Genomic DNA, 25,000 nt, shown 5'->3' on the forward strand with positions numbered 1-25,000 from the left:
CCTCCCTCCCTCCCTGGATCAAGGTGGCCTTAAACTCAGAGGCCTCTGCCTCCAAAGTGCTAGGATTGAAAGTGTGCTCTAGCAAGCCCAGAACACATATCATTTTTTTTTTTTTTTTAAAAAACTACTACTTCTACTTCTCCACTTCTATCCACAATAGGGTTTCTCTGTAGCCCTGGCTGTCTTGTAACTCTCTTGGTCGAGCAGGCTATCCTTGGAATTCACAGAGACTCTCTGCCTGCCTTTGCTTCCCTAACCTGAGTGCTGGGATTAAAGGCATGCACCAGCATGTCTGGCTAAACTTCTAACCAGAAGCCAGTTCCATCTGTCTTTCTCTTGGAGGTGCTTCCATATGTCGTTCCTCATCCTTTGACTCTCAGCGCATGCACGCTTCCACCAGGTGGTCATGCAGCTTGTTTGATCCGTGTCGGTGTGTAGACATTCGGTTTGTTTTCATTCTCTCAATATTATAGGCGGGGCATTTTTTTTTTCAGGATTTGCCGTCATCTTACTCTGCTGCAAAGTACATTTTTCAGAAGTGCCGTGTAACTAAAACCTGCCTGTAAAGGCGTGCCCATTTACATCCCTGTCAGCAGTGACGCTTGTCTCGCACAGCCTTTCCAGTGCGGCATGTCACCCAGCCTTAGGAGGCTTGCCCTGGTTAGGTCAGGAGGTGGCCTCTGTCTGGCTTTATTTGAGTCTATCTTATAACAAGTTAGCCATCTCTTTGGATGTTGAAGAGTCCTTTGTGGATATTTTCTTGTGATTCATCTTGTTTCTCTATTGAAGATTTGTATGTGTGTGTATGTGTGTGTGAAAAGCAGATTTCTTTTATTGCTTGTGTGATTTGTTATTGGTTCTCATTGTACTATTTCCCTTCTATCAAAAACTTAGTATTTCTTTTTTCCCATTTCTTGATTATTTCATCCATGAATGCCGTATTTATAATTTCACCCCACCCCATCTTCCTCTGCCTCCAACTCCTTTTGGGTCCATTCAGCTCCCTCTCAAACTTGGGACTTCTTCTTCTGTAATTATTATTATCATATATATGTTATATATGTAACATATATGTATATATATATGCATACATATACACATACACATATACACATCCTGCTGAATATATTTAGTGTTGTTCATATGTGTATGAGCTGAGATCATAGATATAAACAAGGCCTGACCACTTGGGGTTAGACAACCTATCAGGAGGCTCATACTTGAAGAAGCCTGATTCTTCCTTTCTTGGTAGCAGTTAGTTGTCTGTAGCTCTTCACCCAGAGGGTAGCTGGTTTTTGTTTTTTTTTTTTTTGTTTGTTTTTTTAAGAAGCCAAGACAGGAGGATTGCTATGAGTTCAAGGCTAACCTGAACTACATAGCAAGACCATATCTCATAACACCTAAACTTGGCTGGACGTGATGCTGTACACTTCTAATCCCAGTACTCAGGATTCAATGGCAGGAGGATCTCTGTGAGTTTGAGGCTGGGTGCATAGAGAGTTCCAGGTCAGCCAGGGCTACATAGCAAGATCCTGCTTGTAAACAAAACACTCCAGACTACAACAGTGAAAACCCAGAACCAAGCAGAAGCCACCAAACACAACTTAAGAAGCTTGCCAAGTGGAAATTGATGGTCAGGCTTGAGAAATCAGGCTGGTGGAGGAAGGACAGAGGAAGCCGTCATTACCTTACGCAGGTGCTCCTTTATACCCCAGAGAAAAGCGCTGAGCAGATGTGTGCACGTGGCATGGTGTGAAGCTAGCCAGCCTTTCTCATCTGTCTTGTCTTTCTCTCTGTCTTCAACTGCCCTCCTTCCATCAGAGCCTCTTTTTCAAATACTCATATCCGAGATCCTCTCCTCAAAAAAAAAAACTAATGTTTGTTTCTCATAGGTCTCAAAAACATAGGCTTTTGTAGGGCTATTTGATGTGAGGCAGACTACAAAATCCAGGAAAGCTAGAGCCCAGTGTGGGACAAAAGGGAGTAGAGGAGACTGTGGTAAAAAGGAGATAGCAGATGCTGTGTAGAGCATAGAATAGCTTTAGGAGATTGTTGTTCCCAGTAGCTTTTGCTAGGTAACAAACCACCTCAAACCTCAATACCTTAAGACAACACTTACTGGGCAGGCAGGGTGGCTCAGTGGGTAAAGGCACTTGACTGCTGCCACCAAACCTGACTGCCTAAGTTCACTCTCCAGAACATGGTGGAAGTAGACAACAGACTTCCACAAGTTCTCCTCTGGCCACACACATGTGCTGTGGCCCACATGTGTCCACATACGTACACTCAAATAAATGTGCAAATATTAAAAACAAGATGTCTCCTTAGCTTCTACTTCTGCACATTATCCGTTTAGCTGGGCTCAGTTAAAGTCTGTTCTCGGCTGAGCATGCCTGCATCTGACCTGCAGCAGAGCATCAACTGCAGGTCAGCTCTGCTGACCTTGCTAGGCTTCTCCACAGAGGAGACACAGAGCCAGCCCAGGTCTGGACACATGGATGGCCTGAGTGCTTCCTGCAGCTGGTGCTCACTCGGTCGTCACAGGGTGCAAGGGGAAGGGCAAGCCGTTGGGCTTCCCAGCCATTCAGATCAAGCCTTGTAGTCAATGGAGAAAGGACTATGGAAACAGACAACACTCTTTGAGGGAACTTCAAAGGAACATGGAATGTACTATTTGAAGACATTTTCCTTTGCAAACCATCTGCCTATGTTGCCGTATAGCGGCAGAAACCTAGGTGGGATGCCTACCATGGGTTCCATCCCCCGCACCCCCCCCAGCTATGCCAGGAACAATAACTAGTTGGCAACGAGGTTGCTGTTTGTCCTGTTTCTGCAGCTCCAGAGAGCCAGGCTGGCATGGTGGCAGATGGGGCTCAGCCCCTTCCTGTGAGAGTCGTTCCACGTCTCAAAACCAATTTCCTTATGGGTCTGAAGGGAGTCCTAACAGGGCTTGGTGGAGCATAGACACACGACACAAGGGATGCTAAATAAGTCCTGGCTATTCTAGTCCTCTCCGCCAGGCAGGAATTGTGTCGCTCTGCAGTTCTCGGTCCTGTCCGTCGCAATGGCTCGTTTTATACCAAGTATTAAATGTATTTATTATCCCGCAATAAATCCTGGAAAATGGAAATGGAGCCTACCTATAAATGAACTTGGGAAAGCCAGTATAATGTTAAGTCTGATATGAAGGAGAAAGAAAGGGAAAGCATTTTCTTGCAATGTGGGCTTCAGTGTGCACTCAGGCACCAGAACTCCAGAAGCTGTGAGGAGACTTCTAAAATTAGCTTGTCTCTATATGTAGTAAGTAAGTTTGGAGGTCAGGAGAGAAAATCCAGAAACTACTCTGCGTAAGTACAAGAACGTGAAGGAGCAGAGGGTTGTGTGCCCTAGGATAGCAACCCACGGGGGAGGCAGACCTGACTTCTTGTGTAATGAGGCGCTAATGATAACATAACACGATAGCTCACCCACCCGGGAGGTCAGGAAATGAGAATGGATGATATCCTTGTAGATATCCTGAGACTTATGTATTAAGGTGGTATATAAAAGTGCAGTAGTGTGTGTGTGTGGTTGGAAAGAGTCTGAGAGTCACAGAAGTATTTTGGCTCTTGGAATCACAGTATATTTTTGCCCTGTTCAGGCTCTGAGTGTTCAGAGGGACACGTGAGACCCGTGCTCATTTCTGTAGCACAGGTCTGTGTGTAGGATATTGCCATTCCCAGTTAGCGCTCCCTCCCCCCCCCTCTCTCTCTCTCCCCCTCCCCCCACCCCGCTTCCAACTTGTGGATCAAGACTTGAGCTATCCCTGCTCCCCTGCCTTTGTTCCACCATCATGGACTCTAACACTCTAAAACTGTAAGCCCCAAATTAAATTTTCTTTACAATTTTGTAAGTTGCCTTGGTTAGGGTGTTGTATCCCAGTAGTAGAAAAGTAAGACTGTGGTCTCAGAACGTATATTGACGACTTCAGCTTTGTATGGATTAGCTGTCAGGGTAACCTTTGCTTTAAGACAGAAACAAAGGCTGAACAGGAAGCTCTATATTAGGAAGGAGTGGTGTGGGAAGGGAGCCTTAGCAGAGGAGGGCCAGGCCTGGAAACCAACGTTTTAGAAAGCTGGCAAACGCAACAGTGTTTGGAGAAGGCAAACAACCTGTTTTCCTTTATCAGCTAATTGTGTTTATCTTAAATATGAAAATAATACTCAAATTATACTCAAACACATGAGCTCCATTGTCTGTTAGCCTTCCTGTGGGATTACCATTCTCTGTTTCATTTTCTTCTATATAGCTACAGACAGAACAATACAGAGGCCGGTAGAGAAGCAGGCGGGAGGTAGTGCTGTTTTTTTTTGTTTTTTTTTTTTTTTTGGTTTTTCGAGACAGGGTTTCTCTGTGTAGCCCTGGCTGTCCTGGAACTCACTCTGTAGACCAGGCTGGCCTCGAACTGAGAAATCTGCCTGCCTCTGCTTCCCAAGTGCTGGGATTAAAGGCGTGCGCCACCACCGCCCGGGTAGTGCTGTTTTAAAAGAGACTCCTACGCTATTCTAAACTTTTACTTAATTGTAGCTGTGAATATTGTCTCACGACAGTGTGAGCAATTCTGCCGTGTTCCTTTCAGGGCTGCGTAGAGCTTGCTCCAGGACAGCTCCCAGATTTTGCTTCACTCCTCTATTATTCTATCAGTGGAGTGTGTGTGTGTGTGTGTGTGTGTGTGCACACGTGCACGCGCGCGTGTGCAATCATGAAGTTGCTGAACACCTTACCTCTACCCTTGTTTGCTTGAGCCAAGATTTCTGTGGGTAGATGTCTAGGCTGGGGTTGGTGGAGCAAAGGATTTATATATTTTAAAAATATTGCCCAACTGTCCAAGACTTCAGCCTGTGACACTCCCGAGAGAATGAAAGAAGTCATTTTCTGCCAAACTCCCCTGGCCTTCTGTGTTACCCTTCCACTCCTATTACCTATACGAGATGCCGCATACAGTTTTCCTCCGTGCTATTTTAAGAAAGCTACAAATGTGAGTGGCTTCCACCATTCTGCACTGGTTCCTTGGTGACATTAAAAAGAATGCAATCATCTCTTTAAGGAGCCCTAGGCCTCTGATTTTTACTATAGTGACAGTTGTCCCTGGGAGGCAGCTGGCTCTTTCCCATGGAATGTCAGCCTAGAATGGAGTTCCCAAAATACCCGCCCACAGTTATCTGAGCTTGGGACACCCTTAGGGTGAGCAGATGGACGGTCCAGGTGAAGTCCACCCATTGCCCCACCTCGGGCTCCCACCTGCTATGTCTATTCTTAGCCTATGAGCTGTTTCTTTCCTGAACATTTGGTCTGAAGAGTTTTCCTTAGGAAGGACTTGAGGGCTCTGTTACAGGGCCCTGGAGGCTGGCCCCTAGGAACACTTGTGAGTCTTGTAGGAGACACACAGAGACAAGTTAGGGGCTAGAATTCTATACACATCTCAGAATCTGAGAATAGCCAAAGAAGGCCTTCTGCTGGAGCCTCTCCCAGTGGCCCTTGACCTGCCTTAGTGCTTAAGAGCATTGGCTGCTGTTTTAGAGGATCCAGGTTCAATTCCCAGCATTCATATGGCAGCTTACAACTATCTGTGATTCCAGTTCCAGGGCATCAGAGTCCCTCACACAGACATACATGCAGGCAAAGCACTCATCAATGCACATGAAATAAAATAAATAAATCATTACATTCTGATAAAAATTCCAAACCTACAGGAAATTAGGATGATATGATGAATATCCTCCTACCTACCACCTGAAATGAGAGTTAACACATTAATATTTTCTTATCTATTTTTGTGCTAAGCTATTTAAAGGAATTTGTTACTTTCCCCATAAAAATTATGTCCCTGTGGTACTTTTATACTCATTTATTTACTTAACATGTGTATGTGCGTGCATGTGTTTGTGGAGATCAGATGACAACTTGTAGGAATCAGCTCTCTCCTTGTGCCATGTGAGCTTCAGAGACAGGTCCTCAGGCTTTTTGGTAAGCTCCCTTACCTGTTGAGCCATCTCACTGGCCCTCAAACCTTTTTTAAGCAATAGCCTATTTTGTTAAGTAAAATAACAAGTGAGTGACCTCTGAGTCTTGGGACATTATGTGACTAGAGATGTGACGTCACAGTTGAGTGCAGTTCAGCATGTGATTCTGATGCCCTGGTGAGAAGCTAAAGACAGAAACAGGGGATTGGGCTGTATCGAAAGCTATGGGACCACACGAGGTCACCAAGGGAACGCGTGGAGGAAAGGGCTCTCGCGTCAGGCAGAAAGAGTAGCCCATGAAATGAGCAGACACTGGTCAGAGGGTCTCTGGGTCCTACCAAGTAACACTTGTCAAGGAAGAGCATATAGTCAACCATGTTTGCTCCTGAGAGGGTAAATAGGACTGATAGAGTCCTGGATTCTGTTCAGATCAGGAATCAAGGCCCAGGAGTGGCTCTGTCTGCCTAATATTTTAGATTCTATTAGTTACAGAAAAGACAGCAGGGAGAGAGTGCACTGCCTGATATCACACACTCTCAGTGATAGAGATGGGCCACTGGTCCCCTAAAGGATGGTTTCTACCTGCCTAATAGCAACCTTCTCTCTCAGGCCACAGGCTGGACCTTCGGGTCTCAGTTTCTTACTTGTAATCCCTCTGCAGAGGATTACCAAGTACCCCCTCCTGCTGCAGAAAATCCTGGAGAACACACCTGAGGATGCCAGTGCCCATCCTGTCCTTCAGAGAGCCACCTCTGCCCTCCAAGATGTGAACAGCAATATCAACGAATACAAGATGCGCAAGGAAGTGGGTAAGGACTTGTGTTTAGGGGTGCATCAGGGATAGCATTCCTAGATCCAAAGCTCACCTGTGATAGCCTCATCTATCATGAAAATGTGGGGCTGGGATGGAGCTCTGCTGACTGGGTGCTTGTCTGATGTGTGTAAGGCCATGGTTTAGTCCCCATCACCTCTGGCAGGGAAAGAGGTGTGTGTGTGTGTGTGTGTGTGTGTGTGTGTGGATGTGTGTGGCTGAATACATCACCTCTTAGGTTGTTGTAGTAGGAAGGGTTATAAAAGGAAGCAGTATCCATGCATCAAAAAACTCAGTTGTCCACCGTAAGCATGGTACCAAGAATCTAGCTCATGTTTACTTTTTTAGAAAGCATTATTAAAGTATTATCTATCTATCTATCTATCTATCTATCTATTATTTTTTGAGACAGGATTTCTCTGTGTAACCCTGGCTGTCCTGTAACTCACTCTATAGACCAGGCTGGCCTCAGTCTCACTGAGATCCTCCTGCTTCTGCCTCCTGAATGCTGGAATTAAGGGCATGTGCCACCACCACCTGGCTGAAAGTATTTGTTTTTATTTTGTATATGTGAGTGTTTTGCCTACATGCATGTCTGTGTACCACATACTTGTCATGGAGGTCAGAAGAAGGTATCCTTTGGAACTAGAGTTACAGGTAGTTGAGAGTTGCATGTGCTGGGAACCAAACCCAGATCCTCTGGAAGAACAGCCAGTGCGCTTCTCTCTGTCTCTCCGACCTTTATGTTTACTTTTTTTTTAATTTTAAAGAATTATTTATTTATCTTATGTATACTGTAGCTATATGCTGTACATTGTAGCTATCTTCAGACACACCAGAAGAGGGCATCAGATCTCATTACAGATGTTGTGAGCCACCATGTGGTTGCTGGGAATTGAACTCAGGACCTCTGGAAGAGCAGTCAGTTCTCTTAACTGCTGAGGTATCTCTCCAGCCCCTTCATGTTTACTTTTAAGATAATTACTTCAAATTCATAAATATTTGCGGGGCAGAGTGTGATACTTTTGCACACATATACAATGTCCAGCAGTTGGAGTGGTGGTCAGTACATTGTTTGAAGTTTAATTTTTCTATATTTTTTCCTTCAATATCTTTTTTGATCCTTAAAACTCCTAAGGCCAGTTCCACTTCCCTTTTGGGTAAACAGAATATATATGGTTTCCAGCCATATATACTTAGTGCAGTCATATATACAGTCACTGGGTTGTAAGGAACAGAGAGAGTTTCAAACTTAGGCCTGGGGTCTTTGAGGTTTCTCCAATTCTTGTTTCTTCATCCGGTGGACAAGAGGCAGAGGGCAGAGGTGCTGAGCCAGGAGGGTTTGGTAGACCTTGATCAAGCTTGCTGGGAAAGTCCCTTCACACTTGCTGTCTTAGGTGATTTCCCCCCAGCAACCTTGCAAGATGAAGTCCTCATTCAAAAACAAAGTTAAACAAACAAATAAAACCGAGGCCCCAAGGAACCTGTTTAAAGTACAGCAGGCCGGGTGCTCTTCAGCTTGGAATCACACTCGGGACAAAGAGAACCCTGAGTGCCGGAATTTATCATCCTGCCAGCTGTAATTTGGTGGAGCAGATTGCCAAGTCAGGAGGAGATGGGGCTGTTTGCCTCCTGGGTCTACCTTAGTCACTCACAGAGCCTTTTCTTCCGTGTTGCCACAGCCTTAAAGTATACCAAAGTGGAGCAGCTGAGCCTTCGGGAGCGACTGGCCCGCATCAACACACATACTCTTTCCAAGAAGACCACCAGACTGAGCCAGCTGCTGAAGCAGGAGGCGGGGCTGGTAGCCAGGGTGAGCGAGTCTTCCGGTGGGGGAAGATACTGGAATGAAAGCAGGATGAGGTACCTTTGGAAAGCGAGATAGCCGAAGCGGAGAGTGAGGGACCACAAGGAAGCACAGCACCTGACTCTCAAGAGCCAGTATCCGGGCTCACGTTGCTTATAAAGGAACCAGGCCCCGAGCGTGGGCAGAGCACCAGTCTGAACAGTTCCCAGGCTCAGACTAAGTGAGTGCCTCTTCCAAAGCAGTAACGTTTAAGCCGCAGGACTAAGTAGGTATTCTTATCTCAGTTTTCACACAAGGAAGCAGAGGCTACCAGAGGATGAAGTGTCTGTCCACAGCTACACAGCTAGGACGCATGTGAGCCAGGATTCATACTCTAGTGTCTGATAACATGGTCTGATGGCAAAACTTCCCCCAAAAAAGCTGTTTGCTTTTGAGACAAGTCCTTGCTATGCCATCCTCATAATCCTCCTGCCTCCATGTGCTAGGGTCTGGACTTTCAAACCTGTATCACCACCACATACAGTTTATACTTTTTTTTTTTTTTTTTTTTTAAACGGCCCTACTCAGTTGTCAGCTGGATGAGCCAGCTCTTCTTGTCTTTCCAAAATCTGTAGAGAGATTATCTCTGGTGAGTGCCTGAGGCAGAGAAACCAGTTATACACTGCCCCCATGTGGCTCTTCTGACCTTCACACGTATGGCTTTACTCACAGACAGAAGACAAGGAATTTGATGACTTGGAGGAAAGATTCCAGTGGGTGTCTTTGTGTGTGCTGGATTTGAAGAGCAATGTGGCAGCTTACATGGATAATCTGGAGGTGAGAGCCCTGCAGAGTCCAAAGGCCAGGCCCACAAGCTTCAGAGGTACCGGCTGCAGGGACTGTGGGGTGAGGAGTCAGCCAGGTGGGCTGACAAGCACACTGCACTCTGTAGCCACAAACCTGGGGGACTAGAGGCAGCTTCTAGGTCCATTAGAGTTCTCATGGGTCAGGGTCATCGATCCTTTGGAACTGGAATTACAGATGGTTGTAAGTTGTCATGTGGGTGCTAGGAACCAAACCCACCCAGGTCGTCTCCAAGAACAGTAAGTAGTACTCTTAACCACTGAGCCATCTCTCCAGCTCCTGGCTCTTTCTTTTTCAAGCATTGATTTGAATGGAAGCAGTCCATTGGCTTACAGAAAAGCATGAATAGAATCTGCAGAGTGTGCACATGGCAAAAAGATTCACCAGGGTGGCCCACAGGTAACTGTGGTGCTCACAAGCCCAAAAGGAGTGAAGAGATAAGGACCCCAGCTCAGCAAGCTTCTTTTAATCCCCCAGGTTGAGCAAGGATAGGTGGCAAATGTGGAGACTCTGGAAAACTGCTTGGGAGGTCTGCTGAATCCCGGGTTAGGCGTAAGATGGCCATGGTAGGACCTAACCACCTATCTCTGTTGGCCCTGACTCAGGCTTTCCTCTGCTTCCGGCCACACGAACGGAGTCTGGATATCCCTGGGGGACCTGCGGAACAGTACTGCAGCCTAGCGAGGGACCTTCAGCTCCAGGCCTTCCTGCAGTTTGTGAGTGGGATATTTCCTCCCCCTTCCTCTGATAGGCAGGTGGTGGGGCCGACAAGGGTAATATTTAGAAGTCAGGCACTTATACAACTGTCACATCCAATAGGGGAGGGAGCGCTATTCCTGCGCTTACTGATAAAAATAACCCAACTGATGTGCAGTGAGCCGCACCCTGTACCAGGCAGCGTGCCCGCCTTTTTCATTCCTGACCTCATTTACCCCTCAACACACGCTTTCAGATGAGGCACTATTAATAGTCCCGTTCTGCTAATGGCAGCTCGAGGCCCAGAGAGCTCCATCTCTCGGGTCATTTACACAGATGGAGTCTGAGTCCCAAAGTATCATTCTATACAAGAGTGTGTTTCAAGGTCTTCACATAATAACAACACCAAGAAGTACCAGGAGTTAAGAACCTTCCCCAGGCTGTACTCTGAGGACCCTACATACTAACTCCATTTCCACACCATAAGCACAAGACTCAGTGAGGTTAGAACAGGGTTCTGAAGATTTTTCCACATCGACTTCATTCCCTGAGGAACTTTTATGTGACCTAGATATATAAGTGCATGTAATAAGTATACAGATTTACTGATGATACTCTGTAAGGGAATATTTTAAAACAATCCTTTGAAATACATCTAATTTGACCATGTATTAAAGGTAAAGGCACATCTATGCCCTAATGTGATGGTGTGCGGCTTATTTTCACACCAGTAAAACCTTGGCTGAATATTTGATGCAGATATAGGATCTCTGGACTCAGAACATCCTCAAAGGGTTTCAGAGTTGATGAGTATTTTGATCGTACAATCATCAACGCTGAGACCATCACTTCACATAAATACACATTTCAGAATTCATTTTGAGTCAACGTACATTGAGAAAGCTTTTACAGTTGCTGAATCTTGTTCAGTCATGATCCTGTACAGACTGCCATCCACAGTTTAGGCAGCAGGGGGTTAGGATATGCTAAGTCACAGCTTACCAATGGAGGGGGTCTAGAACCCCAGCTATGTGCCTCCAGCACCCCCCCCCCCAGCCTCTACCCTTTGCCACCCCCATCCCAGTTCCCACGCTCCCCTCTCCCTACAGAGGCAGCGGTTGAAAGGCCTGGTGTGGCAACCATTGTGCAATCTGGCCAGAGCCTTGCTTGGCCCTCAGAACTTGATCAAGAAGCGTCTGGACAAACTCCTGGACTTCGAGCGAGTAGAAGAGAAACTCTTGGATGTGGGTAGTGTGACCTACGAGGAGGAGGCGGCCCGGCACACATACCAGGCGCTCAACTCCTTGCTAGTGGCTGAGCTCCCACAGTTTAACCAACTAGTCATGCAATGGCTGGGCCAGATCCTGTGCACGTTTGTGGTCCTCCAGAGAGACCTTGCCGATCAAGTGCTACAAAGGGCGGAGAGCAGCATGGCCCTGGTAAGGCTCCTGGGACTGAGGTTGCTGTGGAGCACAGCCAGGCAAAGGCCTAGCTGTTGTCAGGGCAGAGGTGGGGACAATGTGGACTAAATAGGCTGCTGGGACCCAGGACTCAGTGGGGACCCTCGAGATGTCTCTCATGCCTTTTCTCCATCTCTAGTGGAAGCAGAGGCCAGGCTGGACTCTAGGTCCCCCTAAGTCATCCTGGGACTCAAGAGCAGAGGAGGTTATTTTGGAAAAACAGCAGCAAATCCTCCCTAGAGGGTATGACAAGATGGTGACAGAGACATATGTCTTTTCTGTCTAGTCAGGAGTAATGTGTCCAGCTGGGATTACTACCTGTATGGCTAGCAGCCGTTTCCTGTCTAGCTAGACAGGAACCTAGCTGTTCCTGTCTAGCTGAACAGGAACCTGTTTGGGACCTTTCCAGGCACTGCCTCACTCAGTCCTCAAGCAATCCTGTATAGGGTGGGGTCCTCTCAATAATAAAGAAGCCACAGCCCAGAGAGGTAAAATAGCTTGTGCAAAGATGCAGAGAGGTCAGGAGGTTTTGACCCTTGATTGTGCAGTAATGGAGCTTGAACACAGTGATTAAGAGCCTTTCAAAAGGAACCATCAACTGAAGGTATAATCAGATTCAAAAGACACAGACCACCACACACAAACTTACAGTGGAGAATTTAGAAGTCTGAGTTGGTACAGGAGGCGCATCTGGCTCTGTAACATCAGTGTCAGAGCTGAATGGCATGAGTCAGGCCTTGGGAACCATTTCCATGATCTTCGTCCCAACATTGCCTTCTGTGTTTCCCTTTCGTCTCTGACTTCCCACTCCCCGACTCCTCCTTATCCCCACTTCCTATCTCCTCACCTCCTCACTCCTGCCAGCTTTTCAATCCATGGTCCCACCCAGCTGCTGCGGCATGTCCTTCCCTCCAACACGTTACCTGAGCGGCACTGTGTCTCTGTACGAACTCTTCTTTACTTGGAAATACCTCAATGGCCCCCCAGGCCTCTCTCAATGCCTACCATCCAGTGACAGATGAACCAGTCTTTTCAGGAAGCACCCAGAATTCTTGTTGCACCGGAGGAGTGGAGACCCGCTCCTCACCCTCTGTACACCAACAGAACTTTAGTAATGTGTGTCCTAACACATGTCTGCTTGGTGTTTACTAGAGCCTGCCTTCTGCCGGAGTTGTGGGGAGCCATGTTTTCCCTCAGTTGGGGGTGGGGCCCAGAGATCCAAGTGGTTCCTCCTTTGGATCTCTTACTATTTAGTACTGGGCCCTGCCTCTGGCATACTGTTTGAAGTATGAAGTTGAAATAGGCCTAGTGGTGAATAACAAGAAGAGTGAATCTGATTGGATAACCCTTTTGTTTTCTTCCAATTTCTCCTACTAGTCTGACATTTGGGTGAGCAGGGCTAAGGATGCCAGAGCAGCCAGAGGTTTATAGGCATAGAAAGCGCATGTGTGGTGGTGGTGATGGGGAAGCAGAGGGAGCATCTCCTGATTGGTCCTGAACTATGGATGGCTATGACCTGCCTAGGATTGCTTATATATCCCTTGTATATATATATCCAGTGGGTCATTCACCTGGCCTCACTCCTGTGATTCAAGGCCTGCATGGCAAAGGCCATCTTCTCTCTGCAGTCAGGAGCAAGGCTGGAGTCTGGCAATAACCCAGAGGGCTGGACATGTCTGTTGGCTGTGGGGTCTCATTCACTCTTGAGCTGTCTGATGAGACTATGGGAGAGTCTTAGCAGGGTAGAGGCCTCATGGGAGAGCTCAGTACTCACAAGTTGTACCTACAAGTCTATGCCAAGGTGGCTGGAACACAGAGAAGAGCAGGATGGCCTGGCCCCAGGAGGGGTCAGGGCTCACACCCGCTTGTAGATATGTAGTGTCATGACTCGCTCCCAATCTCTTGCCTGTTTTCCTCCCTGGCTGGGCTGGTTTTTAGGCAGGCTTTGTTTCTGCATGTGTGTAAGATAGGGAATCACCAGGCAATCATGGTGGCAGTGATCTTCTGCCCCATGGAGGGATGTTTTCTTAACAGAAAGGTGGGCAGACAAAAGTAGCAGTCTGGGACTAGAGGGTGGGTGCCCCGGCACCTCGTGGTCCCTTCTCCTGCAGAGGCTCAGCTGACAGCATCTTCCCACTCAGCTGCCTCATTACCACGTCTCAGAGCCGGACTTCCAGAAGCTGCTGGAGCACACACTAGGCCAGAGCAGTAGCCAGCTCCGCCTCTTTCAGGAGAGCTTTGAGAAGGTGCTTCCACCATCCACCACTCAGGTAGGTGTCCCTCCCCGCCATGTCCAGCCACTCTCAGGTGATCAGCTGAAGCTTCCTTCCCCCTGTTTCTCTCTCTCTCTCTCTCTCTCTCTCTTTTGGTTTTTCGAGACAGGGTTTCTCTGTGTAGCCCTGGCTGTCCTGGAACTCACTCTGTGGACCAGGCTGGCCTTGAACTCAGAAATCCACCTGCCTCTGCCTCCCAAGTGCTGGGATTAAAGGCGTGCACACCCCCCCGCCCCCCTGTTTCTCTATTTCTTTTCCCTGTTACTCATGGAAGCATTTCTTCTTCCTGTCTCTCCTTTCTGTGAACAAACAAAACAAAATAAAATATTATATTCTAATACACACACATACACACATGGGGGGGGGTAGGGTGGGAAAGCTATCTCCTAAACCATTTGAGCATCTTACCTAGGCAGCATGTGTTTTACCTTTTGGTGTGTGTGTGTCTGTGTGTGTGTGTTTGAGATAGTTTTTATATACCTCAAGCTGGCCTTGAACTTGCTACATAGCAAGGGCTTAGCCCGAGATAGCTGTGAGCCGTGAAGATTGGGCTCCTGGAAGTGGAGTCACAGGTGCTTGTGAGCTGCCATATGGGAGCTAGACCCAAACCCGGGTCCTCTGGAAGAGCAGATGCTGCTGAGTCATCTCTCCAGCCCCCCAGTAATACTCCCCCCCCCAAAAAAACCTGCCACCTCTATGTTTAGCCTGGAAACATCTATCTGCTTGATTTTATTCCCTTTCTGCAATGCTGGGGTTGCACACAGCACACAGGCCTTGTGCACACCACGTAGGAGTTCTGCCACTGAGCTACATCTCCAGCCCAACCTTGGATTTGATTTGATTTGATTTGATTTGATTTTTTGAGATAGAGCCTCTTTCTGCAGCCCTGGCTGTCCTGGAACTCATTATGTAGACCAGGCTGGACTTGAATTCACCGAGATCTCCCTCCCTCTTCCTCTCAAGTACAAGGACTAACAGTGTGCATCCTGGTTCTTAATTCGGACGCTTCATCAGTACTAGGGCAAGAGTTGATGCCCAGATGTCCCTGACAGACACCTCTATCTGCCCTGTATCCAACATCTCCAGATAACCATATGTGATGCAGTGAATACAACAGGCACACACACAGTTTAAGTAGAGAATATGGTAAATATATGTATTTACACATTTAGTTTCCCCTTGGTTTTACAGAAGGGGGCAATCATACCTGAACTCCTCTCAATAATACTTTTGCTGAAAACAGTGAATGGGAAAAACAAAGGAAATGCCAGGCAGTTTGGGGATAAACTGAGGTCCTCTCTCTCCCAAATCTCTCTTCCCAGCTAGATGGCAATTTCTGTCTGAACAAAACTCTGCTGTATGTCCTTGCTGCAGCCATGGTGTTCTTGCTGTATGAAGTGTGCTCCAGTGCTTTGCACACAGTAGGTGTCCAATACGTGTGCAATGGAAATTCTCAGAGTCACAGCTAGCTGTCCTTTATCCATAGGAGTGTCAGGAGCTAGTGCTGGTCCTGTATTAGCTTCTGAGGATTCCAGATGGCTAATTCCTGGTGAACCACAAAGCCCATAGCCTGGCGTGGTTCAAAGACCTAGATAAGACATCTCCTGTGCAATGACTTAGCTTTGGGTCTATGCATAGAATTTAGGGCTACATCACACAAGTTTTATAACTGACAGATATCTAGACTTGAATTAGTTGAAAATTTCTTCTAAAATGTTATTGGAGGCTAAGAGCCAGCCATGGAGTAGAGGGCGTGGTTGTCCCCATCAGAATGGAGTCTTCAGTGACAGAGATAGGGCTGGATAAGATTCCCAGCTCTTAGCTCCTGTTGGCACAGCCTTGACACTTAACCCAAACTCCACTGTCTGTCTCTGCTCCCTCAGCCACTCCTTCCAGGGTCTGAACACCAGATGCAGGCTCTCCTTACCAGATATGGCCCTGGGAAGCTATACCAGGTGACAAGCAACATCAATGGGACTGGGACGCTGGACCTGACACTGCCGCGGGGTCAAATCGTGGCCCTTCTACAAAACAAGGATACCAAAGGCAACAACAGTCGATGGCTGGTAGACACAGGGGGTATGTGGGCCCTCGTGACTGCTTCATCTCCTTTTGGGAAAGCCAGCTGCCAGAAGCCACTAGGGAGGCATGGATGTCCTTGTGTGACAATCTGACTGTGCAAATTCAGGAGGGATGAACCCAGTGACGAATGCAGGAGCTCAGTCAGCTTACAGTAATTCAGTGGTGCATGAAATGTCTTAAGTAAGATCCAGTGTAGCCTTCCTCACCCCGTTCCTGGGTGCCAGGCAAGCAAGGCAAGCTTTAGAGAACACACACACACTAACGTTGTGTGGAAGGAACTTGAATAGTACCTTGAAAGATACAGATGTGTGCTGAGAAGGGATGCTTGCAGCCCAGCCTCTCTCAGAATCTGATTTATGACCGGGACAGTAGATCTCTAATGGTCATGGACTTGGGCTGCGTCACTGACGTCTGGGGCTCATGTGTGAATTAGATAAAGGTGAGCTGTACCGTGAGCCCAGGGGAATGAAATGGCCCAGTGGCATATCCTAAACACAAGGGTTGCGCAGGATTATTGTTGGTGATACAATAGTTACTTAAATACCTTTATGTGTATTATAAAAAAAATGCCACTAGTCCATAAGCTTGTGATTGTATTGCCATTACTGTATGGCACAAGGCCAAGCTTTAAAAACCAAGCCAGCTTTTAAAAATGAAGTAGAGTCATGTATGATGGTGCATGCCTCTAACTCCAGCATGAGGAAGGCAGAGGCAGGAGAATGACCACAAGTTTAAGACCATCCCTAGCTATGTAGAGAGGTCTAGGGACTGTGCAGTGAGACCTTGTTTAAAATAATAATAATTAAATGAAAAGTAGAAAGTAGTACACTGGGAAAACACGTTTGTGGGGAAATAGTATGAGGACCATCAGGGAGGCTTTGGGGCTTTCCTAATGGCGTTATTGCAGGGAGGCATGGAGCATCTCTGAACACAGTTGTGTCAGCATGAGACAGAGGTAGTGACAGTGACATGGACTGACCCTGATTGGTGTGAAGACTCTACCCACCTGGGAAGCAGGCAATGGTGGTCATTCACGGGGGCAGTAGCTGGGCAGCGTGGGGTGGGTGCTGGTGAGAAGGAGCCCAGAAGGACAGCATCAACTGTGGAAGGCAGTCCTGGTCCTGAGGAGAGCTGGGCAAGCAGCCTTGCTCTGGGCGGCCACTAGAGGGATGTGAACAGTAGTGCCACCAAGGGGAAACATTTGTCATACCAGCCCAGGGATGAACTTCCTCTGTCAGATGGTTTCAGACCTTATGGGCTGTCCCAGTGGGAGCAAGCCCCAGCTAGGAGCAGTGACTACAGAGTGGGACGGTGGGAGGGAGTGTGCAGGTCCTGGGTGATCTTGAACTGTCTCTGTAACTCTGGGAAGCCAGGCTCCAACACTCACATTTACTGGATTTCCACACCACTGAAAATGATAGGAAGCTGGCTAGCAGCTACTGAACCTTCTGCATGTTTCCTAGGACACCGGGGGTATGTGCCAGCTGGAAAACTTCAGTTATACCATCCCATCATTCCCAGCGAGAAGGAGCTCAGAGGCCAGACGGGGATGCATGAAGACTACTGGCTTCCAACCCAAGAGCCCACCCAACCCTCTGTCCCCACTGTCCCAACCATGAGCCAGGTGAGTCTGGAGGAGGGCTGAGGGCTTGCCTCCCCTTATCTGCTTCCACTACGGTTTGGATTTTCCTCTACTGTTGAAGTGCCTGCTCTTTCCATCGGAGGGCCCACCTCCTTGTGAGGCCAGGCAGTGACCAGTGATAAGTTCTTATCATGGCCAGGGGTGGAACGCATAGAGAGGGACTTCCCACAGGGACACCAGGGAGTTAATCCAACATCCCCACTCTCAGCAGGATATACGGGAGTCCTCCATTCACTCTGTATTTGCCAGGCACGGTACTAAATGAGAGTCATGGTGATGAACAGGCGCAAGCCCTGGTCCTCCTCAAGCTTGCCGCCTGGGGGGAAACAGTGATTAGATTAGCCTCGTGGATGTGTGGGTAAATACAAGTTCCCTGCTGTGGTGAGGTCCAGAGTTCCAGGAATAGAGAGGCTTTCTGAAGAAGAATGCTTTTTCCTTACATAGGAAGGAGGAGTAGGAGTTAACTGGATAAAGGGGGTGCAGCGGGGTGCCTGGGTTAAGTTCTCAGAAAGCACACACAGCAATGCAGAGACCTGGTGATCTGCAAGGGTCCAAAGAGGAACGGATGAAGCCAGAACTCGAGGGACTAGAGAGGGCAGGCTGTAGTGAGGCTCCTGGTGAAGTCTGCAGGGCCTGGCTCAGACAGACCCTGTGCCCTTGAAGAGGGTGCCAGTCTTCCCTACAAAAACACTGGGGAGCACAGATGCACACGTTCTTGAAAGCATTATTTATAGGAACCCAAGTATCTATCAATATAAGTAGGTAAACTATCCAATGATGGAGCCGCGTGTGTTGAGAACGCTCCTTGGAGAGCTGTAAGCAAAGTCTGCTCCCTCTTCATGGGACACCAATGGCAAACCAAAGCACAGCTCCACCAAGGTCCGAAGTGGGAACCCAAGAAGTTTATTGGCTTTCTTATAGGAGATGGGTGAGGTGTTACTTTTAGAAGTGAGGATGACCCCAAAGTAGCTGCAAAGTCTCACCCCATTGCAGTTGACTTTCCCATAGCTGCATAGATGGACCCCGCCGACCCCGCCCCATCAGTTAGTCTTCCACTATTACATGCTTATGAGACCACATGCAGTTAGGGCTGAATGACATGCGGATGGCTGAGAGGTGCAGGAAGCAGTGGCTGGAATCGTAGATTGGGGTCCAGTGCTTTTCCTTACACTCCCTCTTTGAGTTTATGTGCCTCGGACAAGTAGTGGCACTGTTCTGACAGAGATGTTGGTCGTTATGATTGGAGGATATGGTTCTGCAGCACTGTAGCATGGAGTATTATTTTGATATAAAAAAGAACAAAGTAGGTCAATATTGACATGCTACAACACAGATGAACATGCCAAGAGGAAGGCCAGAAACATGGCTACAACACAGACGAACATGCCAAGAGAAAGGCTAGAAACATGGCTACAACACAGACAAACATGCCAAGAGGAAGGAAGGCCAGAAACATAGGGTAGGATCCCATTCACATGAATGTCCAAAGTAGGTAAATTGGTGGAGGAAGAAGGTGGGTTTTTGGTTGGCAGAGGCTGAGGAGAAGGGAGTGGGGGAGATTGCTAACTGTTACAGGCTTTCTTTGGTCACAATGGGAGTATTTTTGAAATTATATAGTGGTGATGATTGCATGTATCTGGGACTTACACTAAAAGCTACTGAATTGTATACTTTAAAGGAATGACTGGTATGAGATATGAATAACATCAAAAGGAAGGAAGGAAGGGAGGGAGGAAGGAAAGGAGGAAGGAAGGAAGGAAAGAAGGAAGGAAGGAAGGAAGGGGGAAGGAGGGAGGGAGGGAAGATGTGTAGCAGGTATGAAGATCAGTGGGGGAGTGTTGGGCACAATAACCCTTCAGATCTGGGGAGGGAGAGATTGCTGAGACTGTGCAAGGCCCTGGTGCTCAATCCCTACAACACTGAAGGGTTTGGCTCTTCAGGGGCAGAGACCTTGATTCCCCTCCCCCCCCCCACCTCAAGCACCCTTGGGTGGTTTGGGAGGATTGGGTGGATCAGCCATCCACAGACAAGGGAGGGCTACAAAGATGAGACCTGAGTGATAGAAAGACTGTGGACAGAGAGGAGCAGGACCCAGAAGTGCTCAGGATGGGTACGGGATGCCCTGGGTCAGGGCACCGTGGAGCTGAGAGCCAGCGTCTGGGGAGGTATGCAGTGCCCACCACCCCTACCTCTTTCAGCGTCAGCTAGATGTAATGCAGCAGGAACTACAAAGGGTCCCCAAGAATCTCACTAGGGACCTGACCACCCTACTCAGCGCCCCTCCCCCACCAAAGGGGAGTGAAGTTGCTGCCATTGTCCAGTTATCCAGCTCTGGTAGGTGTAGATGGAGTCTCCAGGAAGATCTTCCTGGGAGCAGTGGTCCATCTTCCCCTTCCTCTGTTCCTGGATCCTCAGTGGGACTCCTAGGGTACTCTCCCATGATGCTTATTGTTCTGAGCCATCGGTCACATTGATGGTAAGGAATCAAAGCAAGCTGCATTGACTGGACGCTTACTCTGCACCAGGCACTGTGAAAAGCCTGCACAGGCATTCATCCATCTGCTTCCTCAGTAACCTAGAGGGTAGGACGTTGTCATGGACACTTGTAGATGATGACAATGAGCCATAGGGAGCTTAGACAGCAGTTTGATGAATGCCTCCCCCTCTTATTGTTTTCTCCGCTTCGATGCTTTGCCCTAAAAAAGTAGCCATGTCTTCCACACCTCGCTATTCCTAGGTTAGACACTGGTCTGGACAGATAAACTAACTCCTTAGATCTAGGGAGGAAGAGGCTGCTGAGGCTACCTACTGACACGGCTGCAGGGATGATGCTCACTTTTAATCCCAGCACTCAGGAGGCAGAGGCAGGCAGATCTCTGTGAGTTCAAGGCCAGCCTGGTCTACAAGGAAAGTTCCAGGGTTCCAGGACAGCCAGAAACCCTGTCCAAAAAAAAAAAAAAAAAAAAAAAAAAAAAAGATAGGGCAAATGCAGGATGGAATTGTAGTAAAACCCAGAGCCTAGCAAAGTGCTAGAACAGTGTCAGCCAAACTAATTATTAGCCACACTGCTAGCAGGCCCAGCATCTTTAGTGCTAAGAAGTGCCTAGGAAGTGATGTGTCCAGCAGAAGAGACTAGACTATGTGTGAGCGTTGTGGGGATACAGGATGTCACCCTTGCTGGATGGAGTTTGGCTGTCGGCCCCCTGACCATTTCTGTGTTGTTCCCATGTGTTTCAGGTGGTAGCAGTCTATCCTTTTGTGGCCAGGAGCACCCATGAGCTGAGTCTACAGGCAGGCCAGCCTGTGACCATCCTAGAAGCCCAAGACAAGAAGGGGAACCCAGAATGGAGCCTGGTGGAAGCAAATGGACAGAGGGGATATGTGCCTTCCAACTTTCTGGCCAGGACCTCGAGCCCAACTCCCTGGGGCTGGAATCTTCTCTCTTAGCATGCCCTCTTTGGAACCCCCATTCCTAAAGGCAGAGGCTTAAGGTGTGTGTGACCTAGGGGGCATGGTGCAAAGCACGGTGGGAATGGGAGAGACATGAAGGGCACCCAGAAGGCAGCAGGAAGTGGTGACTAGGTCTTCCAGAATGCCTGGTGTGGGAGGCCACAGTGGGTGGTTCAGCAGTGCCACTCTAGTCTGCATAAAGAAGCCATCTCAAGGCCACAGCCGATTAGCTAGGGCTTGCCACAGCTCGAAACTCATCCTACCTCTTGTCCTTTTCATGTCTAGGATAAATGTTGCCTGTGTTAGTTGCAGGTGGGGCATCTCTGAAGAAGATCAGACCTGCCTGTCTCCATAGTACACTTCCCACAGCGTTGCCAGGAAACATCATGGCTCACCAGTCCTCTTTTCTTTCTTACTGCCTTGAGTTGAGTTACTGTGAACAGTGAACTGTTGGAGAGTCCTGCTCAAGGGGAAGCCGTGGGCCTAGGGTCTGAGGAGATTCTCTACTGGGTCTGAAAATGGGTGTGGTCTCTGTACAAGTCTAGACTGTGTGTACAAACTCAGAGGTGGTTCCAGGGAAGAGGAGAATTTGAAGGTGGATTAGCCGGTGTGTGAGGCTGATTGCAATGGTATATACATCTGGTGTTTTCTTCAGACTAGGAGACAAAGGAAGTTGGCAGTCAGTGCTGGTGGAACTCTGTGAGACAGGTGACTGCTGGCCTGGCGAACTGGGTAGGTGAGAGATAGCGTGACTTCCTGGTTCTGAGTAGAAGAACCAGGGGAACACAGCTGGCCTAGGTTTACCTCTGATGCCATGGAGGCTTCAGGGAGCTGAAGTTGGGTAGATGTGAGGCCTAAGACATAGGGCACAATTGCAGTTTTCCACTTAGGAATAAACTAAGTCATGGGACTCAGTCAGGATGGCACGAGGCTGAGGATGCAAAGGTCCCTTGTCAACCAGGAAGTGTGACACCAACAAAAAGACAGTTAGTGGCGTCAGGATGGTGCATCCATTGGCTGTCTTGGGCTAGCAAAGTAAAGCAGTCTTACCGTCACCCCTCATGTCTAAGTCAACAGTGTCTTTTTTCTTAAACCCAGGCTCCGACTCTAAGCCCTGTCAGCATGGATTAACAATAGACACATTTTGAGACATGCTCGGTTAGGGGATTTTGTTTTGTGTGAATATCATGGAGTGTGCAAACTAACAAGGTTATGACATCACAAGGCAATATAATCTCATGGGACTATGACATACACACAGTCATTGTCTGTAGCTGGCTGTTGCATGGCACAGGCCATTGGATGTAATCTAGGTAGCCAAAGTCCCAATGCTTAGTACTTTTTTTTTAAAGATTTTTAAAATTTATTTATTATATGTAAGTACACTGTAGCTGTCTTCAAACACCCATATGAGGGTATCAGATCTCATTGCAGATGGTTGTGAGCCACCATGTGGTTGCTGGGATTTGAACTCATGACCTCTAGAAGAGCAGTCAGTGCTTTTAACCGCTGAGCCATCTCACCAGCCCCCCAATGACTAGTACTTGATGAGCAAGCTATTTCTCAAATCTGGAAACAGAAACCCCTCAAAGCAGACCCTATTCCAGGATGACAGGCCCATAGTGGGGGGGGAGGGCAGTGTTGGGTGTATTCACTACTGGGCAATGTCCCCAGGCTGTTGCTTTAGGTCAAGAGTAATTGGAAGATCCCAAGACAGTGAAAAGAGTGATCCACTGACACATTTGGAATTGACCCTCTTGAGGGAGAGAGCATATAACAGGTGGCTATTTCAGTATGTTCAAGACTACATCTGCTTTTCCAACTCAAGTGCCTGTTTGTTAACTCTGGCTTCTGAAGGGCTCTTGAGAAAGACATCCTTGTCTGTGTCAGACAGTCTGTAATGAGCCTCCTCTCAGTTTGTTAAAGCACCAACACTGTGTGACGCAAGAGCAAGACTCCCCAGCTCCTTTCCCAACCTCAGGTTCTCTCGCAAGATGTTCTCAGCTCACTTTCCTATCTGTTTCCTTCTCAGGCTTCAGATCAAAATAGGAAGCATAGATACACAGATGCCAAAGGGGAGCTGTACCTGAAGCTTCCGTAGGTTTTTACTGACAGCTCACTGTGAAGTTGAGACTCTGGCTTGGGGTTCTTAGCATGGCTGTTCACAGCTGCAATTACCTGGGTAGCTCTAAGCTGCTGCAAACCAGGAGCCCACCCGAAGAGAGCTGATGTCATTGATCTGGGCATGGCCATGGTCTTGGGCTTCAGGAAGCTAACCATGTGAATCTCACATGCAGCCACGTTGAGGACCTCTGCCCTAGAGGTAAATAGCTAGATCTGGTGAGAGGTGGGAAAGGATAAGTTAAGTTGTGCCCTACCTGAGCTTTGCACTGGCTATCTAAGCAGGAAGCTTTAGAAGCAGCTTGGAATAGGACAGCCTGTTCTGTCAGGTCCCAGAATATATATTTATTAAGTGCCATTAAAGGGGACCTGAACAAAATTGGTTGTTCTTATAGGCATAAGGGAGAAAAATTAAATATACTTTGAACCAAGGCTATCTCACGAAGAAGAAATAAAAATGTATTCAGTACATGTGGGTTATAGTTTCTCAGACCAGGGGGTGAGATTAAAATCACTGGAGAGTGAGAGAAAGCGTACTGAGAAGATGGAGCATGGCCTGGATTTTCTCCAAGGGACTCTGTGTAATGTGCCTTTTTACCCCAATGCCTAGAGCCATTGCACTGTGTCTCATTTATTTCACTCTTGGGCTGTCACATGCATACTCACAATGAGAATTGCCTAAGAATGGAACAGAATCTCCCAGGAGTCGAAGGATGGTTCACATGGTACCCCCTGCTCCTCAAAGTAAAGTGGGAACTCTTTAACCCTTTGAGCACCAACTTAGTTTAGGATGCAAGGAGATAATTGTATTATCCAAGGGAAGATGAGTGAACTCTTGAGTCACGTGATGAGCATGATGTGAACTACCGTCAATAAAGGACTTAGTATGACTCCAGCTGTTGGCTAGTATACCATTCATTCATGGTTCTTGTTAGATATGAGAATGACACCTTGTTCATTCATATGTTTATTAGAGTGTCTACTGCATACCCTTGATGCCTCTGGATTTGAGCATAGATGCTGGGGATACAGCAAGACATCAGACAGATGGACCATGCCACTTTTGAGCCACAGTCTGGGCATGGAGGCAGACAAGTCAGCACGCAGTTCTATGAGTGTCAGGATAGTGGATAGCTGGAGCCCAAGAGAGGTGTTGACCTTTGACCTCGACTTGGCAAGCAAGGAAAGCTTCCTAAAGGAGGTGCTATATGACCTCTGACCCAGTGGGTGCCTGAGCTTACGTGCTCAGGAGGGCATATGAAAAAGCTAGAGGAGACAGAAGATCGCAGAAATGAAAGACTACAGAGCCAGAGTGAAGGGATGGATGTGTGTGTGTGTGTGTGTGTGTGTGTGTGTGTGTAGCAGAGGCAGTAAGAGACACACTAGGCAAGCCTGAAAGACAGAGGGCTTCAGTATGGGAGCCACTGGAGCTGTTGAAGGAGAAGGAGTGAAATGCTCAGGGCTACAGTTTTGGGAAATCACCTGGCTCTGGCTATGTGCCTCGTATACCCATAAATGACACTGCTTTATGAGGAGTGCTGCTTCCTTCCAGAACCTTCTAAATCTCTGTCATAGCTCCGAGTTAGAGGTGTCCAATATGTGTTGCATAGATGAATGTCACAGAAGGAGCAGAAATACTGAAACCTTTATGAACCCCACTCCTGGTTGGAGGCATACTAGTGTTGTGGTGCTTTTTGGCTCTGCAGGGCTCAGTGCCATTGACATCATAGAACTACTTGCACCAGGCTTAGACAAGGGGAAGATTTGGAGGGTAGAGGTTTTTGTGGGAGGCTTGATAGAAGAGATGGGCATA

The 25,000-nt window shown here is 47.8% G+C and overlaps 1 protein-coding gene across 5 annotated transcripts in view; it reads left to right on the forward strand.

The window, feature by feature from the left end:
• The window catches only part of Arhgef37 (Rho guanine nucleotide exchange factor 37), a 61,659-nt gene that overhangs the window by 26,759 nt on the left and 9,900 nt on the right, over positions 1-25,000 (forward strand). For 4 of the 5 annotated variants that reach the window (XM_028774259.1, XM_028774261.1, XM_028774257.1 and 1 more), the window contains exons 5-13: positions 6,612-6,811; positions 8,496-8,626; positions 9,332-9,436; positions 10,069-10,179; positions 11,269-11,598; positions 13,761-13,889; positions 15,776-15,971; positions 17,438-17,598; positions 20,854-21,107. In XM_028774259.1, coding sequence (XP_028630092.1) covers positions 6,612-6,811; positions 8,496-8,626; positions 9,332-9,436; positions 10,069-10,179; positions 11,269-11,598; positions 13,761-13,889; positions 15,776-15,971; positions 17,438-17,598; positions 20,854-21,063 — 1,573 coding nt within the window. In that variant the 3' untranslated portion in view covers positions 21,064-21,107. Of the gene's footprint in view, positions 1-6,611; positions 6,812-8,495; positions 8,627-9,331; positions 9,437-10,068; positions 10,180-11,268; positions 11,599-13,760; positions 13,890-15,775; positions 15,972-17,437; positions 17,599-20,853; positions 21,108-21,351; positions 22,499-25,000 lie in introns of those variants that run through there. The other variant, XM_028774258.1, reaches the window with a different exon arrangement.

Source organism: Grammomys surdaster, unplaced genomic scaffold (genome assembly GCF_004785775.1).
Source record: "Grammomys surdaster isolate TR1022 unplaced genomic scaffold, NIH_TR_1.0 239, whole genome shotgun sequence".
NCBI lineage: Eukaryota > Metazoa > Chordata > Mammalia > Rodentia > Muridae > Grammomys > Grammomys surdaster.